Source organism: Pinus tabuliformis, chromosome X (assembly GCF_031772625.1).
Source record: "Pinus tabuliformis cultivar Carrire ecotype Pingquan chromosome X, CPIR1, whole genome shotgun sequence".
Taxonomy (NCBI): Eukaryota; Viridiplantae; Streptophyta; class Pinopsida; order Pinales; family Pinaceae; genus Pinus; species Pinus tabuliformis.
The window spans coordinates 339486504-339497172 of NC_142308.1; the positions used below are offsets into that span (position 1 = coordinate 339486504).

The 10669-nt window shown below is 39.2% G+C and overlaps 1 protein-coding gene across 1 annotated transcript; it reads right to left on the minus strand.

Annotated features, from left to right (window-relative positions):
* Positions 1 to 286: 286 nt before the first annotated feature.
* LOC149139851 (putative UPF0481 protein At3g02645) lies at positions 287 to 1924 on the minus strand. The gene has a single exon (XM_089450837.1). It carries the CDS (start codon positions 1922 to 1924, stop codon positions 287 to 289), a length of 1638 nt encoding a protein of 545 aa, XP_089306963.1.
* Positions 1925 to 10669: the final 8745 nt, after the last annotated feature.

Sequence of the window (10669 nt, forward strand, 5' to 3'; positions counted from 1 at the left end):
CAAAATATCAAATTCATTTGTACCATTAAACATTTATTTTTTACCCGCACTAAATAAAAATAAATAAATAAATAATTCTAACATTTAGAATGGTTTAACTCTAAACGTTTAGATTAAAAATAATTGTTTATGGGACAGAAAGGCTGATTGCTGTAGCCATCGGGAAGTCGAGCTAAATTGCGTGAATACTGGCCAAAAAGGCTACATCAGGATACAAAACATTTATAAATTACCAGAAATCATTTATGAAGGACATTTGAGAGCAAACAATAAAACAGCGTGGAGGCTACTTGTATACTTGGAGTATGGAGAAGATGGTTTGCAACAGGGTCAGAGACAGTACAAGAATTGCCATCGCTAACATACCTACAATTTTCCAGGTCGGTGAGAAATGCTCCTCCACAAACTGGGCAATCAACACCTGCAACTTATTGCTGTAATGATCCATCACATCATCTTGCAGTTTCTCCAGGACACCTTTGCGGCACAGAGTGATTCCCCTGCACACACAATTGAAGATCTTGGCGACCTCTGCGTCACTTCCAAGGTAGTTTTTAAGGATTCCGCTATTTCTGAGCAGAGCCACGTCCTTTTCCGTGTGGATCAAGTTGTTCATCAAACTCGAGTAGCAGGTAACGTAATTGATTCCAGAGGCCTGACATAGCTCCAGAGCAATTAAGTTACGGAACAGTACCTCTGTGTGGTCCGTGACATTGATCGGAGGAAGATACATCGTGGCTTTCTTCTGATCAAAATAAATTTGCTTGATGCCTCCATTGCATCGCTGAAATTTGATACCAACATTACTTAATTCTACTGCACAAGGGATGCATCTGTCGTCCTTCCCTGATTGTTTCTTGCCGTTGCTGTCGATCGGAATTGCACGCTCATTATCATCATCGGAAGGTGGAGACACAATGAGGCTGTGCAACAATCCCAGAAAATGATGAGCTTTTCCATCTGGTAGCCGCCGGGACCATCTTTCCATATCTTTCTGATCATAATGAAAAGGGTAGAACCTCGTCCCTAGAACTCTTACCACCACATCCAAAAGAAATTTCTCCACGTTATTGACTGAACTGAACTCCAATTCGAGTAGATTTCGGAGAACTGTGAAGGGGACTTGATTTTCCAGCATCAAAATGTCATTCAGTATATCGAATCCGGTAAAATCAATCCTATTTCTATCGAAAATAGGTTCATACTTATCACTACCTTCCCAGATTAAGTCGTCTCCACCCAGAGTCCTCAATATTTCCAGAAGGAAGCAACCGTCCAAAGTAAGCATCACAGCCAGGCACTCTGGCTTGCACTCAATTCTTTCTTCGTAGCTGTTCTTGATATTTCCCACGTCCTGGAAGATCTTCTCGATTGCACGAAAGGAGAAGTCCAAATTATCTGTATCAGTGGCGCCCCTCATATTATTGAACCTCGTCATCATTCTACGCAGGGCTCTCTTTTTGTGATCGTCCATTCCAGAAAGATTTGCTCTGTTGGAATGATGGGGACCCAGCGAAACAGCTTGAGGGACATATGCTTTGATATTCAACTCTTTGAGGAAGTTAGGAACTGTAAATATGCATACAACGGACTGCAATTTGGGATCAGCATAGGATTCCTGTGGAATATGAAGAGCCAGTGCTCTGTTCCTTATCCATTTTGTTATTTCTGTACCGCCAGATATTTCTCCCGGTTGATCAGTCACGGCTCCGAGGGCCGTTTCTCTATTGTCACGTAATTCTCGCAATTGACCAGTCACGGCTCCAAGGGGAGTTCTCGATCGGGATTTAGATGCTCTCCATTGATATTTAAACGATCTCAATCGAAATTCAGATGATGGTATTTTGCCCATCTTCCCCTTTGAAGAGCCGAATGACCTCCGCAAAGCTAAATGTTTCAGAATTAGAGCACGCCACACAGACATGAACTATTTTTCTTTTCATACATTCTGTAGCTATAAAAGCCAGAATGTTCAAGTCAATCCCATCTCTAACTTCAATCTCGAATCTTCACGAAAACCTTTCATATCACCACTCGTTTTACTCACGACTTTATAACAACCGGCCGCAGTCTACAAAGGAGGCGTAGACAAACAAGCCACTTTTTCGGTTTCTTTCGAAATGAAAGACCATCTGATCAGAATTCATGGAAAAACCAAGCCCCAAGAAATAATTGAAAAAAACAAGTCCACAAGAAACAAGAAAAAAACAGTAAAGAGTAAAGTCGAAATCATCGACGACGGTTCGATTTATGTATCATGCCAGGATATGGTCAGAGGTGGAAAATGAACAAATTTAACCGAAGAGTAAAGAAAGTAGTTTTTTAGTTTGATTTTTTAGAGTTTTTTATTAGAATTTAGCTAAAAAAATTGTGGTTAAATTTTGGTTTGTATTATTTAAATTGGTTTTTTAATTATATATATAAATTTAATATCTTCCAAAATTTTTAGCCTAATAAATCTTCAAGACACTTAAATTATAAAAAATTCACTTATCAAACTTGGTATTTCAAATACCTCCCAAATTTTAAACAAATTAAATAAAAAAAATAAACCAAAATTTTTTCCAGAAAATTACATTTAAAAACTCTTCACTAAAATAAATAAACAATTTAAAACTATTTTCGAAATATCCACAGATGATTATCAAGACGATACAAAAAAAAAAAACATAACTTTCCACTTGCCTATAATGAAATCAAAGAAGGGAAACACGCTTTAGTTGAATCGAAAGCCCCGGATGGACGTGCACATAAAAGTGAAAGAAATTGAAATATCAGCCAAAGATGCCTTAATGATGAGACGAATAATTGATCTTGTTTTGGTTATCTAAATGTTTCTTTTTGACCTTTAATTAAATATTTAATATTATTTTTTTTTGCAATTACAAGATAGTATATTTAATTGTTTTTAAATGTTATTTCTTAAATGTTTCTTTTTGACCTTTAATTAAATATTTAATATTGTTTTTTTGCAATTACAAGATAGTATATTTAATTGTTTTTAAATGTTATTTTTTAAAAGTTTTTTTTTTTTTGTGTTTTTTTGTTTTTTGTTTCGAGTAAATTTGTCTAGAATTTTACAAGGATCTAATGAAAACATAATTTTGACTAGTGAATTTTGCACAATCAAAGTGTCTAGAGGTTTTTCAGGTTGGTGTTGGTGAATCCATATATGCAATAAAAAAAACTTTAAACAACACAAATCAAGATGTGACCACAAATGTTTTAGTCAGTTAGAAATCTGCCAGAAACTTCAAAAAATGTCACTTAAAAGCAAAGCCTATTCATATTCCACTCTTGTTAAAGGGTAACAAGAGTGGTAATTAGAGTGTAGTTAGTTATTTTATTTTTATTTTTATTTTTTGATAATTAATTGGGTCGAGAGGGGCCCTATAGTTCATAGGGGAGTTGTTGCAATATCTATAGAATGAAACATTAAATCCAATAATAATAACAAGGGGCCCACATTTTGTCATTATTTTAGAATGCTCTATTTCTGTAATCATTTCTACAAGTCATACCTACGTTTGCTTATGTTGCATTTCTATCTGCTTCCATGACTCAATAGCTATATTTGGTAAGTTTGATTCTGCAATTTCAGCTCGTTTGAAGGAATTTTAAATATCATTGTGCAAAGTGTGAAGGTGGCTTCACACTCTACACAATGAAAGCCACCTCTAAAACTAAACAATAATATAAAGTCGTAGTAATAGCAATATAAACTAGTATTGTTGCCAAAATATCAGGAACAATATAAAGAAAACAATGATCAATATGTTTAGCTTAAATCCCGATGAAACGATGTGCCATGTCTTTGTGTTTTTCATGCAAATCATTTAACTATAGAAATTTTGTTTTGGCTTCATTCTCTCCAAGAGGACTTTCCCTAATAGGGCTTTGATAAGCCAGTATAATTCAATAGTGTAGAAATATTTATTTTGTCTTCCTCTAGGATGGCTAGTGTCCAACAACCAATCGGTTACAAAAGACAATATATTTGCATTCATAAACTCATCTCTGCCTAAAATGACGTCATTCACTATTTGTTGGATTTCCTCTTGTATGTTTGCAAGGGTAGGAGGTGGAAGAGTGTGGCACCAAAGTGAGCTTGATTGCAATCACAACAACTCCCTTCCTCGTGGATGGTCACACCACACTTATTGTGTGCACGATGGCATCGCATGGTGGGACGATAGGTTGATCTGTTCCTAAGAGAAGGGTGGTTAGCTAACACACAAAAGGCTTGAATGAAAGAAAAAAGGCCCCTTACCGTGCTTCCCAACTGATCCAGGTTCTAATTGTTTCTAGTCACTAGAGTGGCATAATTGTTTATCTAAGATGATGGGATGAGGCTTGTCTAGGGAGAAGATATATGAAAATCAACCTGTGAGTGCCCTTGATTGACAAGGCAATCCACTACTTTTTTTCCAACTTGGTGAACATGGGAAGGGATCATAATAGGAAGCAGGGGGAGGAGGAGGCAAATTCTTTCTATGTAGTTTTCCAACCTCCAGTTTGAAGTGATAATTTTAGTAGAGGCCCCAATGAGTAATTTTTTAAGGATTGCAATGACTAGTCTAGAGTCTCCTTCCACCATGAGTTTGTAGATGCCTTGTTGAATGGAAAACTACAAAACTTTTTCCCAACGCAAAGAATTATGTTACATTATTGGCATTGTAGCCCATTGGCCTTACAAACACAAAAAGAGCTTGACCTGCATTATCTCGGAAAAGACCTTTATATCAGCCTATACATGGGTCTCTTTTGGAGGCTACATCGAGGTTAAGCTTAAAAAGACTTAGATATGGGGGAGACTAAAAACAGGGAGACAAAAGAGAGGGGGAAGAGAATTGGGGGTGTGTGAGAGACAAAGAAGATCATAGGTTGAGCTTAGCAAGAATGGGCATCTATGAAGGAGAGGAGAACCACGAAGAAAGTATGATAGTTTCATTGATTTGAAGAAAAATTATGGACCAAACATAATTCACCGAGGAGGAGGCATTTTGTAAAATTCAAAGATTCTACTCCTTCCAAGTGTGCCAAAGAAGGAATATGGGAGAAGCAACTAAGCTTGATTAACAATGGGATTAAGAAAGGAAAAACCTTGCCAATCTTTGATTGTTTTTAAGATGTCTGAGGAGTGTCAATCAGTTTGACCAAATAGTTGTCCCACCTTTTTCCAAAGAGCTTCCACAGAGTGGCATGAATTGAATAAGTGCTCCATTGTTTCCTTGTTTAAGTGGCATAGATAACATAGAGATGGTCCCTCAAATCCTTTACAAATGATTTAGTCCCAAGTAAGGGCTTAGTTCCTTTACAAAAACTAGATGAAATGGGATATCTTGGACTAGAGACTCTCTATCTATATATTTTTTCCTTATTGATTGGGAGGGAAAATGATGATGGTTGGAAACGAAATATTGGGCTGCCTTAACTGTAAATTCCCCAACTAGTTTATATCGTCATCTGATCAAGTCCCTCCCTTCCATGACTAGAATTCTTTTCTTTTGGAGTTCTTGTTTATTAAGATTATACCAATATGTTGGAGAAATATTGGGGTCCCAATTCCTCATGGTTTTCCAAATTTTCAAAGGCAAGTCCGCTTGCTATGGATATCACAAGTCAACAACCATGTTGAGATTTGATGATGGTTATTATCTTCTAATATTTCTCCCCTCCTACAAACTTAGGCAGTTTGTGCATGAGTTTTCCTAGAGGAAAGTTGATTTGGAAACCCTTGTGTCCCAAAATTAATGTTATTGTATAATAAATATGTTGTTGTTAGTGAAATTATAGATGGAGGCATCCAGGAACTACCTTTCGATGGTGATCCAACCTTTGGGTGACAAGGAACTATATATGATCACAAATGTCTATGGCCCTCAAAAACTTGAAAACAAACTCAAGCTTCTCATCTCACTGGAGGAGCTGAGAGAGAGACATCCTGTTATGCCCTGGATTCTGGGAGGGGACTTTAATATCATCAGATCTATCGTAGAAAAAAAAGGAGGGACCATAATACTAGGCAGGGACTCCATTGCCTTCCAAAACTTCCTAAACGACATGAGACTAGTGGATATGGAGACAATAAATGGTACCTTCACCTGGAACAATAAGAGGGGAGGGGCTTCTCAAGTTGCCTCTAAACTAGACAGATTCATAATCTTGGAGGACCTCATTCTCACTGGCCTTGACTTGACTGCATTAATCCTTCCTTTTGGAGGCTCAGATCACTGGCCAATCTAGCTTGAAGCTTCTTTTATAGGCACTCTGAGGAATAGACCTTTCAGGTTTGAAAATGTCTGGCTCACTCACCCTGACTTCATTAGTAACATGGGAAAATGGTGGGTGGAAGACATGCCTATTCAAGGCACAAAGATGTTCCTACTACAACAAAGACTGAAACACATCAAACGCAGGCTTAAAGAATGGAACAAAAATGAATTTGGCAATATTTTCAAAGCCAAAAGAGAAGTTGAACAAAAACTATAGGGAATTAATCAGATCCTTATCACAAATGGCTTTACTGAGGAAAGGAAAATGGAAGCTGACTCTCTTCAATAGGAATGGGAAAACAAATGCCACCAAGAGGAGATATTCTGGAGACAGAAATTGAAAGTTCAATGGATTAAAGAAGGGGAAAGAAATACAAAGTTTTTCACAAGTTTGCCATGGCTCACATGGCGCATAATAGGATTTCAAAACTCAGAGACACACAAGGGAAAGAGCTCAGCACCCACAAAGAAATGGAATTGGCTCTGGTACAACATTTCCAAAGCATAGCTGAGGAGCCTCTCTTAGACAGATCACTATTTATCAACAAATTCACAAAGTATATTCCAAAACTTGTAACCAAGAAAGACAATTACAATCTTAACAGGCCAGTGACTGAAGAGGAGGTCAATGAAGTTATTAAAGAGATGCAAAAAGGGGAGGCTCCAGGCCCAGATGGGTTCAATGTAGACTTCTTCAAAGCATGCTGGGAAATTTTCAAATAAGACATCCTTGATGTTGTGGAGGACTCAAGAGGTTCCAAAACAGTTTTGAGGGCGCTCAATGCATCTTTCATAGCTTTGATTTCAAAGCAGGAAAAAGCTATGACACTAGATAAATTCAGACCCATAACTTTATGCAATGTGGTGTACAAAATTATTTCTAATGTAATTGCAAACAGACTCAAGCCCCTTCTTCCCACTCTTGTGTCTAAGGAACAAACTAGATTTGTGGAAGGAAGACAAATTCTAAATAACATCATTCAAGCTCACGAGGCGGTTCATTCTCTTAAGAGCAATAAGCAAGCAGGTATGATCATATAGCTTGACCTAGCTAAAGCTTATGACAAGCTAAGCTGGTCGTACATCAGGGAAGTACTAAAAGCGTATGGCTTCGACCATAATTGGATAAGATGGGTAATGTCTCTCGTCACTATAGCTAGTTTTTCAATCCTATTTAATGGCTCCCCATCCAGAACCTTTAGGCCCTCGAGAGGCCTCAGACAAGGAGATCCGCTCTCTCCCTTCCTCTTTATTCTCATGATGGAAGGATTAGGCAAAGTGATCAAATCAGCCAATGCAGAAGGAAGAATCGAGGGTCTTAAACTAACCCTGAATGGGGACACCTTGATTCATCAACAATTTGTGGATGATACCATGTTGCAGGGTACACCTAGGTCAAGGAAGCTAAAGCTTTCAAACAAATCTTGAATGATTTTGCTATGGCTGCTGGTACAGAGGTAAGTCCTACCAAGTCAAAAAATTTCCTTTTTAATACTGATATGGCTATTCATAGAAACATCTCCAGAATCCTCGGCTTTCAAAGAGATCAACTTCCCTCTAAATATCTGGGAATACCTCTCACTGACAAACCCCTGAGCAAGGAAGTTTGGGAGCCAGTGACTAATAAACTGCAGGACAAGATCAGGAAATGGACAAGCAGATCTTTGAATTTAGTAGGAAGGCTAGTGCTTACAAAGGCTGTCCTACAAACCATTCCCATCTTTATGTTTTTAGCTCTTCCTGCTCCTAAAGGAGTTATACAACACATTAGGAACATCTAGAGAGATTTTCTTTGGGGCAAAGGGGAAGAGAAAAAGAAATGGGATTTGGTTGCTTGGGAAAAGCTTTGTAAACCCAAGACCCATGGAGGTTTGAGACTTCATGACTCGGAAACCCTAAGCAAAGTTTTGGGGGAAAAACTTTGGTGGATATGGCTAAAGGAAACGAGAACCCCTTGGGCCAAGCTCTGGAAACAGAAGTATGAAAATAATTGGCAGGAAAGGGATCTTATTCAGATGACGGGGTTCCTCAAGGGCTCCCACATTTGGAACAATGCTTGGGAGAATAGAGCCATAGTACAGAAGCATAGTTTCTGGGAGATCAGAGATGGAAACATAGCTTGGTTTTGGGAGGATAACTGGCAGCAGGAACCTAACCTGTGTAGAGAAGAACTAGCCATTCTCAAGAATGACACTAACAATAAAGGTTTATTCAGGGTAAGTGACTTCTGGGATCAGACAAGGAACAAGGGAAAATGGAGAACATGGAAGGACCTAATATATAGTGAAGAGACCCCTTTGAAGGCCTAGGCAGAAGCTCTTGCAATGATCTTGGAACAGAGAAAGATTTTGACTTCAACTTCGTCTGACCAACTAAGGTGGGGGAGAAACAATGAAGGCAACTTCAACCTCAAAGAAGCCAAAAGAATTGCCATTGGGCTTGACTTTCCAAACCCTGATAAGACATGGAAGGACATATGGCAGAACCCGCACTGGATGAAAATCAAACTGTTCATGTGGTTGGTGCAACATAAAAAAATTCTGACTTGGGAAAATCTTAGAAAAAGAGGTTTAGCTGGTCCATCTAGATGCTAGTTATGTGGTCTGCAAGAAGAAACGATGGATCACCTACTCAACCTTTGCCCATTCACCTCTACAATGTGGAATTGGGTAGGCTCAATTTTCAGGCAAACTAATAGGGATGAATACAATATCACTAGCACTTTGAAGAACTGGAGGAAAGACTTCTCAGAAAATGAAATAATCAACAAAGCATGGACTCTGATACTAGGTTTTTTGATCTGGGATGTCTGGAAAGAATGCAACAATAATATTTTCAAGAATAGAATTGGCTCAACCCAGAGCATCATAGCTCAGATTATAAGATAGCTCAAAGAAACTGTGAGCACCCTTCTAAATAAACCCCCCGAGAACCCTCCTCTAAAGCAAGAGGCTCAAATACTCTGTCAATTGGGTCTCCAGTTGCCTGCCCCATAGGGCATAAGCAGGATAGTAAGACACACAACAATGGGAAAGGACTTTTGGCAACCACCTCCTCATGGCTTTCTGAAATTTAATATAGATGGGGCCTCTAAAGGAAACCCTGGGGTGGCTGGTTATGGCAGAGTCATAAGAGATGAGCAGGGTTACATAAAAATCATCTTTCATAGTCATTTGGGGAAGGCCACTATGCATTTGTTAGCTCTGCTAACAAATGCATAGTGGCCTTCCCCAAATCATCTTTCATAGTGTTAGCTCTGCTATGCATTTGTGTGTTTGGAGGACCAAATGACTACCGTCGCTGTGTGTCCTTTCAAGGAGGGAGCTCTTAGCAGTTTATTTCATCCTTTCACCTTCGTTTGATGTATACCCTCGTAACCCCTTTATCTCTATTTTCTTCCAAAACCCCATTACCCTTGTTTTACACCTGAATTTAGTGTAAAAGTTGTTTTTCCTTAGCGCCCGAGTTCTTTAAGTTTTAACGTTATATAACCCACACAACCATATTCATATAGTTGCGCTCTGTCCTCATCACATTTGTTTAAAAGGAGCACGTGTTTATTACCTTGGCCATCCGATTGTCCGTCGTCGCAATCCAATGACATAAGCAGCCCCCGCTCCCGTAACTTGCACGCCTGTTAGGCAGCAAGAAAAGTGGTTTTCCCCGCCGTCCCATACGCCACGCGACACTTTTATACTCGATCGCTCCTCCGCATACGAAACCACCCAACCCCCATGAGCGGTGCGGGAAACCACTTACCGCCCTCTCTCGTACGTCCCCCACTTGTTAATCGTCGTGCAGCTCCTGCTTCCAATAGCCGTTCGATCATCCTCGCCCGAGATCCAAGGGCCTATATTCTTCCCATGCATATACCTTCCGATAGCCCACGTAACCCGATCTCTGCCGTCCAATCTGTCTAATCTGACGGCTTATAATCAATTGTGTCTCTGTGTCTTCCCATCACCTCCCACCATCAGATCTCAGCCGTCCGTCTGAGCCATCCAACGGCTAGCATTTGTTCTCAGCTCCTCATTCGTCTTCCACGCAATTTTCGTGTTTTTTTGGCCTACCCCACGCTTCCAAGGGATGAAGGTGATCATCCACCAGCACTCTTCACTTATTATCCTCAGCAACCACATTTAAAGAGTAGCATGGCCAAGGATGAGAAGGACAGCCTTGAGCAGATAAACACGACATTTCACCTATTCGTGAAGTACAACAGAACAGTAGAAGGGTCATTTTGTCCATTAAAATAATCAAATTGTATCAAAGACCATATCTAATTGTAAATGTCGTTGGTGGTCCATTATGACCCCTCCATGCATAGGATAGTAGATATTTTTTGTAATCAAACTCCATATATACCCAGAAACAAGAGGTTGATGGTTGATGAA